Source organism: Vespa mandarinia, chromosome 2, assembly GCF_050613455.1.
Source record: "Vespa mandarinia isolate Hongniang chromosome 2, ASM5061345v1, whole genome shotgun sequence".
NCBI classification, from domain to species: domain Eukaryota; kingdom Metazoa; phylum Arthropoda; class Insecta; order Hymenoptera; family Vespidae; genus Vespa; species Vespa mandarinia.
In genome coordinates, this window is record NC_140811.1 from 12,817,650 (window position 1) to 12,837,500 (window position 19,851).

The 19,851-nt window shown below is 35.2% G+C and overlaps 1 protein-coding gene across 2 annotated transcripts in view; it reads left to right on the plus strand.

Moving 5' to 3' along the window:
• The window catches only part of rg (A kinase anchor protein rugose), a 197,911-nt gene that overhangs the window by 120,490 nt on the left and 57,570 nt on the right, over positions 1-19,851 (plus strand). The window contains exons 28-37 of one of the 2 annotated variants that reach the window (XM_085655316.1): positions 1,566-1,937; positions 3,529-3,659; positions 5,687-5,797; positions 7,216-7,423; positions 7,720-8,058; positions 8,548-8,674; positions 8,793-8,901; positions 9,009-9,184; positions 9,323-9,597; positions 9,781-9,917. In XM_085655316.1, the coding sequence (XP_085511442.1) occupies positions 1,566-1,937; positions 3,529-3,659; positions 5,687-5,797; positions 7,216-7,423; positions 7,720-8,058; positions 8,548-8,674; positions 8,793-8,901; positions 9,009-9,184; positions 9,323-9,597; positions 9,781-9,917 (1,985 nt within the window). The remainder of the gene's footprint in view (positions 1-1,565; positions 1,938-3,528; positions 3,660-5,686; positions 5,798-7,215; positions 7,424-7,719; positions 8,059-8,547; positions 8,675-8,792; positions 8,902-9,008; positions 9,185-9,322; positions 9,598-9,780; positions 9,918-19,851) is intronic. The other variant, XM_035868671.2, reaches the window with a different exon arrangement.

Consider the following 19,851-nt stretch of genomic DNA (forward strand, 5'->3'; position numbering starts at 1 on the left):
TCCTCATATAAGAATTGGAATAACAGGTTGATATAGATTTTTCATTAATTTTTTTACTTTTAATATTTGTAAATAAGTTTCGGTAGCATTATAAACGTTCTCCTATCATGAGTGATAATTTATTTGGTCAAAACTCTTACATGTCAGATATGTTTCGTTATTTACTTTTCTATTTATTTCACTTCGATTGTTTAGATTATTATAAATGGACGAACACATTTCTTCCTATATCTTTGTTCCAACACGATATTCCAAAGCATGACTATTCTATATTATAAGCATGTACTTTATAATCGTAAGTCCTCTGAGCAAAAATAAAAAAAAAAAAACAAAAAACAAAAAAAAGAAAAGTAAAGAAGAATAGTCTTTGCCCTAATGTAGCTAGAAACGAACTTTTATTTCCTATTCATTTTAGGAGATTTTATTCGCCTAATTTAATAATGATCTAATACGATTATCATTCGATATAAATTAATCCGATATTGAATATTATAATTAGCTCGAATGAAATATGAAATTCAAACAAAAATTAATTTCTCGTTCAGAGTTCCATAAAAATTTTTCATTATAAATATAATCATAATTATATACGTCTATACGTCGTAGTTCAAATATATATATATAAAACACGATGCACTAAGAACCACATAGTTGCAATCAAAAGATTAGCACACAACACTAGATAGAACGCATGTACGAGATTGCACTAGTGTGTGAGATATTAACTTTTTTTTTTTCTATGTATCTGACAGTGAGGGTTTTGATGTTTGTCGAATGTTTTTTGCACTTTTCTTCTTTATTGTTTATATACCATATATTTATTTTTTAATTTCGTTGGCAGCTAACATTCGATTACAAAATGGATAACTTTTTGTTTCCCAATATTCCGACGATATAGAATTTTAAGATTAGAAGGAATAGAAATCGTTTGTCCATCGTTAGATTTTGTTATTAGCTAGGCGTTCGTATATTTTATTTTTCGTAGGCTTGGACTATATAAAACAGAATCGTGATATGGATACGCGATCGCAATTATTATTTATCTCCACAAATTATGTCACTTTTTTCAGCTGTACTTACATGTAATCTTACAATACGTGACCAATTCTATGCGCATAGATCAAGACACAGAAGATATTCGTTTGAAACGTCTTCCTGGTAATAATCAATAAAAATCCTGTGTTGATCACAAAATACTAACATTCTTAAACGATTAGTCCGTAACGCTATCCTGAGTTTCCTGATTTCTTCTTACTCTTTCCTTTGATTTCACTCTATCCGATAGGGGAAAAAAATGAAAAAACAAAACAAACAAAAAAAAAACAAAAGAAGAAAAAAAAAGCAAGAAATGAAAAAATAGAAAAATGAACGAATGAAAAACGATCTTTCATAAAGAAAGACGCGATCTGAAAGAAAAAAAGAAAGAAAGAAAAGATGATAAGGGAATTATGAGAAAAGGAAAATATATAAATAAAAAAAAAAAAAAGAAAAAAAAAATAAGAAGATCGAAATAGCGATGTTGGTAAAGGAATTGGTTAAAAAAACATGATTCTCCCCCTCCCCAGGAGATGGGAATGGTGGTGGAGGAGGTCGGCCCCTGTTTCCACAGTGGTCTCACCACGTGTACCCACAGTTCCTCCCGGGATCTCACCCTAACGCCAATGCGAATGCCAATGCCAATGCCAACCATCACATCAGCCAGCACCACCACCAGCACCCGCTACCGGCTGCCAGGCACTCTAATCGCCAGCCACCCTCCAGCTATTATCTCCCGAATCACCACAACAACCATTACAACCATCACCCGAACAACCATAATTATCATCGACACCATCATTACCATCATCACAATAACAACAACCATCACCATACGCTTCAAAAGCATATAGAACAGCCCCGAAATCTCTGTCATAGAAACTCCGCTGTCGGTCTGCAAGGTAATCTCGATTGCTCGAACGCTCTTCTTCTTCTTTATTATTATTATTATTTATTATTATTATTATTATTATTATTATTATTATTATTATTATTATTGTTATTCTGCTCCTTTGTGGAATGCCCATTATTATTTTTATTTTTCTTCGATAAGAGTTTTCGTTGTTATCGTCGCTTACATTGCTCGCAAGCACAATGCTGTTCATTAACGAATTCGAACAACACTGCCTTATTTCTTTTCGATCGATGGATATTGACTTTTGGGTTAACCCCCTTGCGAGATTATCTCTTTAATTTCATTCGATTTAGTTTAGATCGATTGAAAACAGTTTGGATTTTTTGCACGATTAGTCTCGTTAAAATTTTAGAAACTTACTTTTTCTTTTGCTTAGGATAGAGTTGTAATGGGTGATTATTTGCGAAAAGTTTTATTCGAGCAAGTTTTATCGATGATGCTTCTTTTAAGTTTCTAGAGTTTAGGAATGTTAAAGGTTGATTGTAATTTTGTATTGTTTGAAACATTGTCTTTAAAACTATACTGTATGTTGTTTAAACATTTTACCAATATCCTTTCCCCCATTATTGTCCTACAAGTACACAAAAAAAACTTATACCCAAATAATATAATACACTTTCCGAATGATTTTTTGTTGCATGATAATCGTTCGCTTGCAGAAACAGAATCACAAGATACAATTGTCAAACACGTTTGATAAAGCACCAGGACATATATTGCACGACGTTAAAAATTCACCATGATGCACGATATATATGTATATATATATATATATATATATATATATGTATATATATTATATATATAATATATAAGAAAGCATCTGATAAATAATTAAAATCTTAAAAACCAAAGCATTTAGGTGAGAATTTTAGTAAAAGAATTGTCTCCTGGATATTTTTGGAAACAAAGTTCGTTGCATTATGCATAATTATGTAGTTGTATTTGTTTCGTTGCAAGAAGAAAAAAAATTAAAGAAAATATATATATATATATAAAAAGAAGAATGTATTAGCAGCATGAGTCGATTTTTTGTTTATGCTTATCGGAATGTTGATTAATTAATGTTGATTACAAGAAGCGTACAAAAAAAGAACAAAAAATGAAAAGAAAAAGTTATCGTTTTTGTTACGCAATAGCTTGAAAATTTGTTACAATTTGATCGTATTAATTCTTTTTACGATTAGTTTTGTTTAAGACCTGCACCATACGCATTGTTCTTTTCGTTAATTTAATCCGATCGACGTGCAACGAATAAGAATTCTAATTGATTGTTTAACAGAAGAAGATATTCGATTAAACGATTATTTCGTAACGCTATCCTGAGTTTTCTGATTTCTTTTTACTTAACTATGAGAATAAAATCCATGAAAAGGATAGAAATATTGACTTAATTTAAAATATATTTGTAATGATAGAAAAAAATTGTTCCCATTCCTATTTATTCTTCCTTTTCTTTTTTCGTTGAACGTCGATCATACGAATCTCGATGTCAAATAAGTTTTGCAAAGAGAGATTCGGCTAATTAATCTCTCGAATCGATTGTCGATCTTAATATTCGTGAATCGTGTTTTCAGGAAGCGCAGGCATGATAAGTCAGTCCGGTTCTCAAGACGACGGTGAATACGAAGTTATTATAGTAGACGAAAATAATTCCTCCATCTTGGCCGACCACGACGTTACGTCGTCCGGTCCACCATCGACCAAGGTAAGTCTGTTATCGACGTTTTCAATATCAATTTCTTATGTAATAAAAAAAAAAAAAAAAAAAAGAAAGAAAGAAAAAAGAAAAAAAAAGAGGAAAAGGAAAAACAAAAAAAAATATAGTCATCGTAAAATTCAATCAAAAATTCGTATGAAACGTGTACAAACGTGTATTGGGAACAGTTAAAATTCGGAAGGTCTCTCAGGTAAAGATCTTATGGAATCTCTTTTATAAATAATTTGTATTATTTCTTTGTTAACGGTTTTAATATATTTTATCACATTTAATAAGAATTAATATTAAAATCGATTAATAGATCATCCATTATCGTTTGAAATCAAAATAAAAGAAAAGAAACGATAGATCTTCGTGAGTTATAATCGAAATTGCATGTTTCCCCGTTTTTTGATGGAACTATATGAATATATTATTTAATACGGTATCTTACGTTAATATTTCATTAATAAAAAATTACAAAATTTAATGAAATATATATCCGTGTGATTTGTTAATTGAAAATTCTTCATTGTTATTTCTATAAATTTTCTAAACCTTTGTGTTGCATAAAGTTTTTCTTAAATATTAAAATTTTTTAATAAAAGAATTCCTGGCACTTTCTCAAAAAGGCACGATATTTGGTGCATTTGCTGTAAATAATGCGACGTAAGTCCAGTGCACAATTAGCTTTGCATTAATCTTCATCACTATTAATGATTTACTCGCGATAAAATAATACCTTTCTTTCGTTAATATTTTTTTTATATTTAAATTCAAATGATACATAATAAAAGAAATGTACATATTTATAGGCAACATATTTATTCACAATACAATTTCACAATACAATTTCACAAGAACAATTCAGTTAGCGTATCTAGAAAAATATTCTATCGGCATTTATGAAATTATTTAAAAATCGTAAATGTTGATTGAAATTTTAAATTCTCTAGTATGTAGATTACTTAATTTGATAAATGTAGATTGAATTAATGTAGTTATACAATTATTAATTTTTATATAAAATATTTTAGCAATTAATATCGAATTTGTTGCAGTAAGACTCATTGATATTTAATTACAATATTTGATTAATTTAATTAGTTGAAAGTGGTATAGACTTTAAAAACCATATATATATACACACATATGCACAGTTATCAGTACAACGTATCTACAAATATGTCAAAAGGATCCTTTGAGATGAATCACAGAAATTTTATTTTGTTGTTTATTATAATATAATATTTATAATTTGAATCGAATACGGAAGAGTGTTTGAAAAATTTATCTGATAATGAAAACAATAAAAATTAATTTCAATCCGGACGATTTTTTACTAATTTTTTATTTTTTATTTTCTTTTTTTAATTTCAGGCAACATCACGTTCTCATTAAAAAATAAAATACAGTTTCATACTTGCTCTATTCGAAAAGTATTCATAATAGATCAAATCATATCCTAAGGAGCCTTTAAGTATGTTCAATGTGTACGGCATGTTTCGTTGAAACAATTGATTGGGTGTTTAGCACTAACCTAAGTAGTGTCATCGTAATCACTCAATAATTTTTTAGTTTATCTTAACACCGTAGCATGTAAAAAGATAGTTATCACGACTTTCTCCCTATTATTTATTTTCCCTTCGAAATAAATAATTTGATAACATTGCGAAAGATCGAATTTCCATGCTCTTGCACTTTTGACATACATCCTATAACATATATATAAATAAAAAAAAGTATATAAATATATATAAATATATATTAAAATATATATATATATACACACACTTATATATCTATAGTTTCAGATACCTATGTATTTGTAGTTTTATTTCGAAAAAAAAACTTTCCTTTCTTTTCTTTTTTTGCTCTCTTTCCTTTTCTTTTTCTCTCTTTTTCTTTTTTTCTCTTTTTTCTTGTTTTTTTGATTTACCCTTTCGAAGCATGCGAAGTGACTGTACTCTGTAATTTTTCTCATTGTTAACTTCCTCTGCTTGCATTGCTATGCGTACTAACTACTGGTTCTGAAGGGAGGTCACAGTGGTGTACCTCGACCACGGACAATTCTCGAGGATTACACCTCGTCAGAACCAACGCTTGGCTCTTCTACGAGGTCCGAACCACTGCCACGAAATCTTCAGGTAAAGCTATCAAATCAGAGACTATCCGTGCAAAGGATGAAAATACTTGAAAGGGAAGAGAAACGATGCGCGAGCTCGCATAAATATTCCTCTATCTTCCTCTTTGTCCCTTTTTCTCTCCCCCTTCACTTTCTCTCTCTTTTTTCCCCTCTTTCTCTCTACCTATCTATCTATCTTTCTCTTCCTCTCTCCTTAATTTCCCCCTCTCTCCCTCTTTCATTTATTTCTATTCTATTTCTACTTTAACTACTATATCTAACTTAAAAATTCCTTATTTTTAATTCTTCGGAAAAATTTGTTTAAAGCACCGAAATAGTTTCGCAGCATTTACACATCCCGAAGGATTATTGATTTGCGTGTAAATGTCAAAAAGATAGTTATCGCATCGTATAAATGAACACCCAGTTGACGGGGAGACGCAAAAGTAACTCTCTATTTTCGCTAATATATTTACTTATCTTTTCATTATTCTATCAATCAGATATTTTAAAAGCTTAATCAGAAAAACGAATGTTTTGCTATTATAGAAAACGTCTGCATTCTATATTACCATACCACACGTTTTTTATTAGCATATATATCCATACATACATTTTATTGATTTCGTAATGAAATCATCATGTGTGTATATAATATATGCTATGAATTTCCTTGTTTGAATAAAATATATACTCTGAGTAGTATGATTAATTTTTTTTTTCTGTCGAAGCTTGAAAGTGAAAAAGGCTTGATTCTTTTTCTTTAAATATATATATATATATATATATATATATATATATATATACTAAATGCAAATATATATATATATATATATATATATATATACTATTGTATATTATATTATATGATTGCGTCTTGGCAATGTATTAATAATATTGCATGTCACAGCAACTACGTAGCACGGGAGAATTATTCCTTTTTTTTTGTTTTTTTTTTTACAAGAAGATCTGGACATTATGTTCGTAAATAGTAATTATATATATATATATCTTATATATCATGAGTAAATAAAAAAATGTTGATGTGTTTAAGAGAACGTAGGTTACCAATTAAATTCGTTAGTTTGAAATAAGAATAAGTAGTATTTTAATCAATTAGTATTAGTAGCAGTAGTAGATATTTAATAAACACATTTTATTTCACACAAATGAAAAATTTATACCATAAAAGAAAGAACAAACGTGAAATATCAAATGCATCTTCGAAATATTTTTCAAACGTTAAAATATCAAATATTTAATAATAATAATCATTATTATTATTATCGAGAAATTCTCGCGTTAAGTTAAATTTTTGATTCATTCATAAATCGACGTAAGAATATGTATCGTCGACAGAATTGAAGAAGATTTTCCGATTAATTTAATTAATATAAAGAACAACGAAGTTCATCGAAAAATGTTCGACTTTCCTCTTAGAGCAACGATTCCAGCGAAGAGGCTGTACATCGTAGCAATATTACCGCTGATCCAAGCCCGTCGGAAGTGACGACGGATAATGAGAACAAGCATAATTCATCGGAGGAAGCTTGGACCGACGTAAATTTGAACGAGGATGGCGATACGGTGCCCATATCGAATCCTCGGGAAGATCCTCGAAATATTCATAATATCGCTCACTCGCGTGGTAAGATAATTAATCATTTTATTATTATATTTTTTTCTTTATATCTTTTACCTGACAAAATTCTATAGAATTTAATATAAAATAGACGAAATAGAACTGAGTGATAAGTTTTATTCAATTCTATTAAAATTTGAATATTTGCATATTTTTTTATTTGATATAACATTATATATAGATAATAATAATAATAATAATAAAACGGAAACAATGATCGTAATAAAAGATTAATAAATTCTATATATATATATATATACCATCATTTTAATTTTTCTTTAACTTTGTCTGTCCAAATTCAGGTGATATTCAAAATAGCGAAGGTAACGTTTTGGAACAAGAGATAGTAGGTAATGCGGAACGCGGAGAAAAACCTGCAGCAGAAATTTCTGTGGTTCGTGTACCGGATAGACTCGTTGTAAATGCGGCATCGCCGAGACCAGATGATCTACCAATCAAAGGATTGGTCGATCATCTTCCTGTACCAACACCGTCAAGAGAGGCATCGCTTACGCAAAAGTTAGAAATGGCGCTTGGTTCTGTTTGTCCTCTTCTTCGGGAAATCATGGTCGACTTTGCGCCTTTTCTTTCAAAAACGCTAGTCGGATCGCACGGACAAGAACTATTAATGGAAGGGAAAGGTACGAGTTTGAAATTAATTAATTTATAACGGTACTCGACGATGATCATTTTTCATATGTATAAATTGTTTTTTTTATTTTTTCCGTTGTTGTTCCTACCTAATAATTAACGAGAGTAATAATGAAACGTCATTTATCATTCACAGTTACTATATTTTCTCGTAAAAAGTTTTTATAATTTAAAAAAAAAAAAAAAAAGAAAAAAAAGAAAAAGAAAGAAAAATTTCGATATGTAGTGACAAAAACTTTTCGTTGTTGAAGCGACGATCATCATTAGTATTCACTATGATCGCACGAAGCCTCGATATTCGCCCAACGTCGCGTACGATCGTCGTGTCACATTCTCGATGGACGTTTATTTTTTCCGTCATTCCAGAACGATAAATCGAACGGCGCTTGTAAATCACCTCTTTTCCTTTCTCCATCTCTCTCAAATCGTATTCTCCCTTGTTTTCGCACTTTAACGGTTTCTTTTCTTCATTTGAACAGGCTTGACCACGTTTAAGAACAGCAATTCCGTGGTAGAACTGGTGATGCTGTTGTGTTCTCAGGAATGGCAGAATTCTTTACAAAAATATGCTGGTCTTGCCTTCATTGAGCTCATCAACGAGGGCAGGTAAAGAGACTAAAAAAGAAAAGAAAGAAAAAAAGAAAAAAAAAAAAGAAATTAATAAAACGAGACCAAAAAAATGGATTATCATAATGTATTGATTTTGTTGATATTTCTTATACAGATTATTGTCCCATGCGATGAAGGATCACATAGTAAGAGTTGCGAACGAGGCGGAATTTATTTTGAATCGTATGAGAGCAGACGATGTATTAAAGCACGCCGATTTTGAGGTAATTGTATTAAAAACGAAATAGAAACATATTAATTATATCTCTTAAGATATTTTTACGACCATCGTAAGTCATGATGTTTAATAACGATATATTGATAATTGCAGTCTCAATGTGCTCAAACGTTGCTAGATCGACGAGAAGAGGAAAGAATGTGCGATCATTTGATAACAGCAGCTCGAAGGCGAGATAACGTGATCGCCAGTAGATTGCTTGAAAAAGTTCGTAATATTTTATCGAACAAACATGGCGCCTGGGGTTACATGGATCCAATGACTGCAAAGTAAGTGGCTCTTTCATTGGATTTGTAACAAAATAAAAAAGAAAGAAAAGAGAGAAAGAGAGAGAAAGAGAGAAAGAGAGAGAGAGAGAGAGAGAAAGAGAGAAATAAAAAGATGTAAATCTTTCGTTCGTCCTATAGGCTGACCGAGTATTGGAAGCTAGATGCTTGGGAGGATGATGCACGTAGACGTAAGCGTTTCGTGCACAATCCACTAGGCTCGAGCCATCCCGAAGCTACGCTGAAGGCAGCCCTTGAACACGGTGCACCCGAGGATGCGATACTTCAAGCGCGCGAAGAGTTTCACGCGCATCTCGCAGCCTCGCGTGCACATCAGCAACAATTGCAGTCGGCGGATCTAATGGACGACAGCGAGCTTCTCTCAGACGACAGAGATCTCGATAATGACTTAACAGGTTTCTATCTATTATTTCGCTTGCTTATTTCTTCCTTGGACATTTTTATTTATTTTATTTAATATTTTCTTAATTTCAACGTTTCTTTCTTTCTTTTTTTTTTAACTTTAAAAAAATAATTTCAAATAAACGTTCACATTAATCAAGACAGATCAATAGAAAATTATTTTCATTTAATTTTAGGTCCGGTAAATATCAGTACGAAAGGAAAGCTAATAGCACCGGGTATAGTTGCACCTGGGATTATATCAGTGACATCGACGGAGTTATATTTCGAGGTTGACGAAGAGGACGTGGAATTTAAAAAAATCGACAGCGAGGTAGGATACTTTTAATTGTTCGAAAAAAAAAAAAGAAAAGATACTTTATGGATTATTCTTTATCAACTAACGACTATCGTACCGAATTTCTGAATGTTCAGCATACTTTGGACATCATTATGATCGCATGCTCTCGCATCAGATATAATCGGAAGATTTTAAAATTAATAAGACATTTATTCGCGTGACGATCATAGCTAAAAGGTACTGAACGTATGCACGATATTACGTCGTTCGGCCGCAGGGTTTACATATCATTTGCGAACAGTACACATAAACCAACGGAACGTAAATTTAACGACTTTTGCAAGTTAGTATCACGTTTACGTTGGTCTCATTTGGTTTTATCTTGACCAACGGCGACACTAACCACATGCGTTTTACATCGTGACATATGGTTCACGTAATCTCGATAGTTAATTACTTGGCTTCTCTCCTTTTCTCTCTCTCTCTCTCTCTCTCTCTCTCTCTCTCTCTCTCTCTCTCTCTTTCACTCACTCTTTCTCACTCTTTCTAATATTTAGATTAGCAATTCTATATAAGATGTATTTGGCGCAACCTGCTGCCCTGGTAGAGTTATCTTCTTGAAATATGAGCTTAGAGTTCTTTCGAAACGATAACCTTACGTTCGCGAACGTGGACACGAACGAAAGCGAACCTTCTTATTTCCTATATTTTTTTCGTTTCTTTTATTTATGTTTGCAATGCCCGAAGGAATACAATGGCCGTTTCGTCGATAGATTTTCCTCGTTCCGTATAGTCGAGCCTTTCAGAAATTGAATCGTAAATGCGAAAACCGGTTCCACGAAGGGGCGAGCATTAGCGTACAACAAGTCGTTCGACAGTAGAGCGGTTCTCCTCTTTGGTGTCTTCGATACGAGACTTCATCACCGATACTACTCTCTCGTTATCTTTTATTATTTTTTTTTCCAAATTCTTCGAAGGCCCTTTGAATCATACATATCTTCTAACATTTTATAAAATTCGTTCATTATCATTCCATTAACTCATCCTCGATTCGCGAGGCTAGTCTCACATCGTGTTTATATTAATATCCTGGAAAGATACCTTGCCTTTCTACCAGGAAGTTGACCGAGCATGGATCGAAAGGAACCGTAAGAATCCGCGTTTGGTTCCGCGTTGAAGAAGGTAAGATTATTGAGGTTGTGGATGTCGCGAGGGTCGGAGGGTAAAGGTAAGAAAGCGAAAAGTGATTTACGAAGGCATTTATCTTGCGAAGTGTCCTTTTAACCAAGGAGAGAACATCGAAAGACGAAGAGTCGAACATCGAAACATCGTAGAGTGGTAATCGTAGAGTGAGCACGCGTATTCGTCCTTTCTCGCCGCGTGACGTGGAATCGCTTTCGTGGGAAAGCGATGGTAGCCGAGGCCACGAGGAAGAATATTAATCATGCCAGGTAGCTAAGAATTTGAATAAACGGGATCCATAAGCGATGAGACGTGGCGAAAGCTTCCATGGCAGACAGCCTATCTCTATCTTTCTTTTTCTCTCTTTCTTTCTGTTTGGTATTTCGTTGACTATTATAATTGGTTTTCATTGGAATTGATTTGGACGTGTGTCCATGCTTATGATTCGTGGGGGTGGTCACTCTGATAGAGAATAGTGGCGAGAAGATCGGATGGATGGATAGCTATAGAATGAAAGAGAGAGAGAGAGAGAGAGAGAGAGAGAGAGAGAGAGAGAGAGAAAATCTTGGAGATCAGGAACGAGATTCAAGAGGGCCTGGAAGAAGCGGAGGTACGATTATCATATATCGGTCGTAGATCTCGCGTTTGTATAACTAGGGAATAAAACAAACAGAGGAGGGCCCCATGGGGTCGGCCGATCTTCAGGGTCGGCAATTATGAGCCCCCCGCGGGCTCCGGTATCTACCTACCCATTCTCTCTCCATCTTTCTCTCTCTCTCTCTCTCTCTCTCTCTCTCTCTCTCACTCTCCTCTTCGTATCTTTTCTCTGCGCCTCTTTCACTCTTTCTCTCTTTCCTTTTCTTCCATAACACGTTTACCGAACATTATCGGTGGCATAGACCAGACTAGCTTCTTTGGAATGCACAAAATTACTGTTCTTGCACCTTCCACCAACGTCGAAGGGACTGATGCAATGACTCGTAAAGTCTCATACTTATATCTCTCATACATACGTTGTTTTTCTAAAGATTCGAAAGATTTTTCGAGGGAAGAATATCTTTGATGCTTATACTCTCTTCTGCTTTGTCTTACATCTTCATCTCATTCTATTTCTCTCTCACTTTCTCTCTTTCTCTCTTTCTTTCCCATCTCACGTAGGCTCCAGCAAACTATTCCGAGGCACCTGTCGTCTTTGATATTCACATGAAAGAGAAAGAATGGCGAGTGGAGACGCGAGTGGCCGCTCGAGTCGGGTTCTCTTAATTGGAATCCTTTTTAAAGGAGGAACGCCGAGAGACCGCACCTGGAAGCGGTATCAGAGAAAGAGAAAGAGAGAGAGAGAGAGAGAGACGAAAGAGAAGGAAGAAAGAGAGAAAGAGACGAAAGAGAAGGAAGAAAGAGAGAGAGAGAGAGAAAGACGAAAGAAAAGAAAGAAAGAGAGAGAGAGAAAGATAGAAAGAGAGAAAGACTGGTCGTTCACGATCGAGACACACTCATTAGTCGAGGATGTCCCGAGGGTAGGCGGGAGGCTTCGTCGAATTCGTAGGCGATGGATCACTCGATAGTCGAGTCGAGACTTAAGCGATCGTAATGCGCGGCTCTCGGAGAAAAGGATGCATCGATAGAGAAAGAGAGAAAGAAAAAGAGAGAGAGAGAGAGAGAGAGAGAGAGAAAGGGTAGGATAGAGGGAAAAAGAAGGAAAGAAAGAAAGGAAGAAAGATAGAGAGAAAGTGGCCCCGGGGAGAGGATCGCATATCGGTGGGCAACAAACACTGCCCTTCACTCTTCTCCCTTTTATATCGGTACACCTTCTTTTTCCTTCCTCCCGCGCGTGAGCACTCGCCCGTGCCTGGCTGATCGTGTCGATTCCCTTTCCCTCCTTCTTACTCCTTTTTCTCTTCTTCCTCTTTCCTTCTTCCTCCTTTTATAATGGGCCTGGGCAAACGTATTTATCGTGATTTATCGTTTACACGGACCTCCTCTTTCTTTCTTTCCTTGTCTATCCTTTCTCTTCGATGCCGTATCCTTGTCCTTTTCTATCTCTCTTTATATACGTCGTACATTATGGACAAAGAGGGAAAGAGATAGAGAAAGAAAGAAAGAAAGGGAGAGAGAGAGAGTGGAAGAAAGAGAGAGAGAATGAGAGAGAGAGAGAGAGTGGGAGAAAGAGAGAGAGAATGAGAGAGAGAGAGAGAGAGAGAGAGAGAGAGAAAGCACACACAGTGCGATTACGTCGAGAACGCCGAGAGTGAATTATCGATAGTCCGCGGAGAGCATTAATATCTAAAACAAATAATGACCACCGTCTCCCGGGGTTTTGAGACTTTCGATCGAACCCTTTTTGTCCCGCCTCGATGAAAGGGAGCGCCCTTTTCATTTTCTTTTTTCTTCTCTTTCTCTTTCTCTCTCTCTCTCTCTCTCTCTCTCTCTATTTATCTATCTATCTCTCTCACTTTCTTTTCATTTTCTTCTTCTATCTTCTTCATTTTTGCTTCGCAGCGAGAAGAAGTTCGGCCATTTGCTTTTCGCACCATCCATCCGAGTAATCAATCCTTTCACGCGTCACTCGAGTTTTTTGTATTTCGAAGGACCATCTCGGAAGGTCCCCTGAAAGACTATTGCCTAATTGTATTTGATCGACATGGTTTTGTAGGTGTATCCCTCATCAATATTTTTTGTTTTTTCTTTTTTTTCTTTAACCGATTGGTTTAAGATTTATCGTATAAATTATCGTTATAATAAAATTTGTTTCAAATTTTAGAAAAATCTTAATCAGGTACAAGATAGTATTTAATATTAATCAGGAATTATCTCTCAACCCTTTCCTATTAATTGTAAAACTTTCCTTGATCTTTTCTTATTGTTAGTCAGACTATATACGATCTTTCAGATCAGAAACGGGTACGAAATAAAAGTGAACCGTTTCCATTCAATTCGATACACGCGCTTCCAATCAAACGTATATTCAACGTAAAAGAAATTTTTACCGTCGTGTTTATTCACATTTTCACGCAGCTTCGAGACGAAGTCACGATTCTCATTTTGCATAACGCAGCAGGCTGTAATTATAAGTGTTTCACTACACACGCAAGATTCTCGTCGCTCGATCCTATAATATAGAATATTTTTCAGTTCAACTTACGATCGCTTCGTTTTCCTTAATTCGACGTTCTTTTTCTGAATAATTATAATTTAGTTACTCGCCAAGTTTTCATCAAGTTTTGATGATAACGTTAATTCTAAATTTATATGATTTACATAACATGATTCAATCGTATATATATATATAAGTCAATTTTATTTAGCACGTACAACAGGTATTTACAGAAGTCCAAAAATCCTTAGAAACATTCTTCTAATACTTATTAGTCGGTACATGCGAGAATATCGCCGCAGGATATTTTAACTTTAAAGGAGTTACGGATAAGGTACGATAGAATTAGAATCAGGTAGTAAGAGGGAGAGAAATCGACCGGCTAGGCAGGTGGCCTGATTTAATTCTTCTTTTCTTTTTTTTTTTTTCCAAACATCAAACCTCATTGGCAAATAAAAAGAATATTCTTGTCGATGTTTATAATCTACTCATTAGAATAAGTATATTCTTTATCGAACTAAATCATTACCATCAGTTTTTTCCCTTTAATCGTCATATAATTATTCGCTCAATCTTACTTCGACCTGTTTGTTATTAATTTATTTAACATATATTACAAAGATATATATATATATATATATATATATATATATATATATATATATAAACAGGATATTCTTTTTTCTTTACTCTAAGACGTTGATCGCGCGCGCGGTTCGGCTTCTCGATGAAAATTATTACCTTCTTGCGTCGTGAACGTAGGTGCATAAGAAAATCAAAGAGGTTTGAAAGCGGAGAACGATCGAAAATACGAATTCTTATTCCGCGAAGCTTCGTACGCGTCTTTCGATATCGATGGGACGAGAGGTAGAAGGGCGGAGAAAGGGACGATGCCTTTTCCTGTACCTGTGCCTGTGCCTGCGCAAAGCCTAAAGGCACACTCACTTCACTGCCCACGCGCGGCATTCAAATATTCCTCGCGGACATCTTCGGGGATGTCTTCGTATTTTCATCTAAAGTCTTAAATTACCGTTCTACGAGGTTCGCCTGCCACGCTTACGGACACCCTTGTGTCTCGATACTCGACCGACTTCCACTCGATGTTCCAGATTACGATCTCCGCTGACTCCAAGAAAAGTTATTGACAATAAAGAGAAGTCGATCTGATAAGAGAACTCCTGCCGGAGTTCGTCGAGACTGACGACGTCGATTTGATTCCAGTAGTCGCAAATTTTTCGATCGTTCGATTTGATTGTTGTGATTTCTTGAATAGGTGGTAAATTGTTTTTTTTTTCTTTTTCTTTTCCTTTGTTGCTGAAATTTATCATTTAACGGAGTATCTAAAATCAGCTTGTCAAATAGATATAAGTTTTTTCGAAGATGATTCTCGCACGTTCGAACCATATCTCAGATATAAGAAGAGATAGACACGTTTGTTTTATTTTTGACGACGTTTTATCATTGAACGATATATATTGAATGAAAAATTATATATGATAAAATTATTTCCACATTTATGATTTAATGCTATCATCATCGAAAAGACAAGAGAAAATGAGAGAGAATGAGAGAAAGAGAGACAAATATATATATATATATATAATATAATATAATATATATAATATGAAATAGTTTACTAACTGAGATGTTTAAGAGAAATGAAAGGAGGATGCTAAAGCTAGTTCGAATGCCAAGCAGCTCCGGTTTCTTATCCGATGCATATGTATGAAAGTCGCGTGATGTATCGCGAGCGAGAATATAATAATGCGACTGTAATTATTCCTTAGCACAACGGCACGGGAACGCATTAGCTTAGGCAGCGACGATAGTCTTAAATACAGTCATCGTGGATGCGCTCGGTCGTACTTTTCGTTCCATTATTCCTAACGCGTTATCTCGAAGATCTTGCGAATGCAAACGCACCTCGATAAATAACGAACGCCATCGGCCTAGCGCATAGCCAACAGCTGTCCGACTGTCGTTGGCCTCTACAACTTGCGAACACTCTTGCTTCTCGCCCGTCGATAATTCCTTCTCCTTTACTCAATCTTCAAGGCTACTGTCTCTCGTTTTACCAATCTATTATTTTCTCGCGACACGAAACTTTAACGAATTCGTAATGTTATCTATCAATTCGTGCAGAATTTAATTTTCAAAAATTTTATTTAAATTTAGATTAAAAAAAAAAATATATATATATATGTATATATATGTGTGTATTTATTATAATTCTTATCGATATTAAAACAATTGGGATTATTCAAGTTGATCACGAGTATACGAGTAGAAAAACATACGAGCAACGTGCAGACGTTTAATCGTTCGATGCATCCCAGAGTGCAGTGTTTTAGCTTCTCGACATTGTGGTAGCTCGAGAGCGAAGGTTCGGCTGCACGAAAAGGGGAAGGCAGTTTACTTTAGCAAACATCCATCAATTCGTGGGCTGAACACCGGGCCAGAAGGTATGAGCTACGAGCCAAAACGAACGCTTCGAATTTGTCGAGAAAGAGAGAGAGAGAGAGAAAGAGAGAGAAAGAGAGAGAAAGAAAGAAGGATAAAGAGAGAAGAAGAGAGGGGGCGGGTTTTCGTTCTCAACGAAGCAGGGTAATCACTGCTATTAGCGCGGACATTACTCCGGTGGTCCGCCAATCTCCCTAGCACTCCATCATATCGGTACCTCAGGATTCTTAGGTCGTCGGAGAAAATGGGACCCGTTATGGACCCGAAATGCTCGGCTCTCTAAAGCTTTGCTCCTACCGGCTCGTTCGTCATCACGAACTCGACTAATCGCGACGACGTAACTGACATGACGTGTGAGTAATAGAGTAGGAGGATACATGGTATATATTCTGCAACATTTTTCCACAACTCTTTATTCATTCTTTTTTTGTTTTTGTTTTTTGTCTTTTCTTTTTTTCTTTTGTTTTTTATCCGTTTATCTTATATAAGTTATTACATGAAAGGATCAGGTTAAAATGTAAAAATTGCAATTTAAATTTTTATACGCTTCAAAGTGTTAATCGATTAAAAATCAATAGGATAATAAAATCAAATATTACCGCTTTCAATAAATATAACCTTTGAGTATAATAACGATTGGCCATGGCGTTGGAATGATCAATATCTATTTTACATTTGAATAAGTCATCGATTTGATCTCGACGACATCGGTCATTGATCTACGGCAACTAGCTACACCAACAAAACGATCGGACTGGCAAGTTCGATGGCCGTTCTAGGCGTGATCAGCGATTATCTTCGAAGAAGCCGGTGATGGATATCATGGGTAACTATTTCCGTGTCAGATCAGCATTGTCAGCGAACTCAGGTAGACTTATCTGCTACCGTCAACAGCAGAAGAATCGGATGAGTCAGAATTGGATGTAACGATTGGACGAATTGTTTTCTACAGAAAGAAAAAAAAAAAAAAAAAAAAAAGAAAAGAAAAGAAAAAACAAGAAAAAAGAAAAATGAAAAGAAAAAAAAACTCTTGAACATCTTCGCGACGCGTCAGAGAGAATAAAAATCATTTTATGAGCGGTGGCGCCACGAATTCACTTTCCCACCTTTCATCAAGGCAGCTTCGGTGTTTGTGAGAAACACGAAAGGAGCAAGATGAAAGAAGATGAAGAGTAAAGAGATGAAAAGAGAAAGAGAGAGAGAGAGAGAGAGAATATATACACAAAAGTGTAGAAAGATAGAGAAAGAGAGAAGGGTCTTAGTCGTCGGAAAGGCGGGGCCGAGTTGGATCCGATTCGGAGTGTGACGGATGGCGCCCACCTGTGGATTCATTCACTAATCTGCTCGCTAAGCAAACAGCCCGAACACACCCCGTCATTATCGCTGACAGCGTAAGTAGCGCCCGATCTCGTCCATACCCAATATTTATAATATCTCCCCTTTTCCCGCAACCCCCTTGATCGCTTCTTAGCCCTCTCCCACTTCTATTTTCGACCTCCCACCTATTTCTTCCTCCATCGTCGTCCTTTCTTTCTTTCTTTCTTTCTTCTTCTTCTCTCTTTCTTCTTCTTCTCTCTTTCTTCCTTCGTTCCTTCCTTCCTTTCTTTCTTCTCCGTCACCCTTTCAACGCATTGATTTTTCGACCATACGGAGGCACCTATCTTTCTATCCTCTTTCATCCCTCTTCCTTCTTCTTCCCTATATACGATTCTCATATAGTCGACCGTAATTAACCCTTATGCCGATATCGTTAGCACGTCCTACCTTTTTGGCCGCGCGTGCCATCTGGACGTATAGTTGAAACGTGTTATTTCTTCTTGATCCCTTTGACATGACATGGAATTCGAGTTGTTTAACTTTCGCAACGCGATAAAATAATACGAAATAAATAATTCCGATTCCTTTTACTTTACCAATGTATTATCGTATTCATTAGAATCATTCACTTTCGATGAAGTTTTACATCACGTGATTATTATTCGACGTCAATACGACGACTTAATTAACTTATGAAATTGATTCGTAATTATTGATCGTAATGGGATAAATATCATGAAAATTATTTGTTCGTTCGAAATGTAAATAGAATAAAGTAAATATTCTCATTGGTGGGATTATTAATTAGGATCATTTTCCTCGTTCTCGGTTATATTTAATATGAAGCGAGGTAACGAAAGGATCGCATTAAAGAATATGCATAAGAGGAAGGAGATAAGAGAAATTTCACCTCTACCTTGCTTGCCCCCTAATCACCCGTTCTCGCCTTTTCTATCATTAATCATGATCGCGTGCGTAACTCTCTCTCTCTCTCTCTCTCTCTCTCTGTCTCTTTCTCTTTCTCTCTTTCTCTCGTTTGCTCTCTGTCTCTCTCTCTCTTTCTCTCTCAAAGGCCCTCGGGTGGTGCTTTTTCAATCCGTCGCGAAATGGCTGCGACTACGAGGACGACGAATCGATTAATATTAATGAATCCTTGGCGATAGGCGAGCGCGCAAATCATGCGTCCCGAAGATAACGCCAAGAGAACGTATATTTTCTGCGATAACGTGCTTGCACGCGGACCTATGAATAAAGTGTGGTGTGTTTATATACACACATACATATAGCCACAAGCGGTGAAACATAATTCTATGCTGCAAAATCTACGGGGGCACACAAACTCGTCTCAAACACGAGCCTCGTAAAGTTTCCACAGGTTCTTCATCGATGCTGGTTTATGTAATCGATATTCGTGAAATAAGAGATGGTTCATGGTGCAATTAAAACGCGAGTTTTACTTCCTAAATTTATCCGACAATATGACGTAAGAGATAATATTTAGAAAAGTCATTGCAAAACAAGTCGAACAATTAGAAAGTTGTTATCATATTTATATGAGAAAAAATTTATTTTAATCAAGAACTCGTTTTGTTATTATATATATATATATATATATATATATATATATATATATATAAAGAGCTTATTTAATATATATTCGAAGTATACAGGGAATGTTTTATTATTCGGCAAATAATAACGTAAACTAAGAAAGTAGTTATCAATTAAAATGTTCCCTCGACGACTAAAATTCTCGTCGTAGAATGAGAAGGTTTATTGACTCATTAATCATTTTCTACTCGATAACTCGTTGCGGAGTGGGCGCGTCAGCTGTCTCATGTGATTTTCATTCACGGCATACGCGTTTCTTCGTCGATTCGTATGCGCGAGGAGATGAAGGTTGTTTTTACAAAA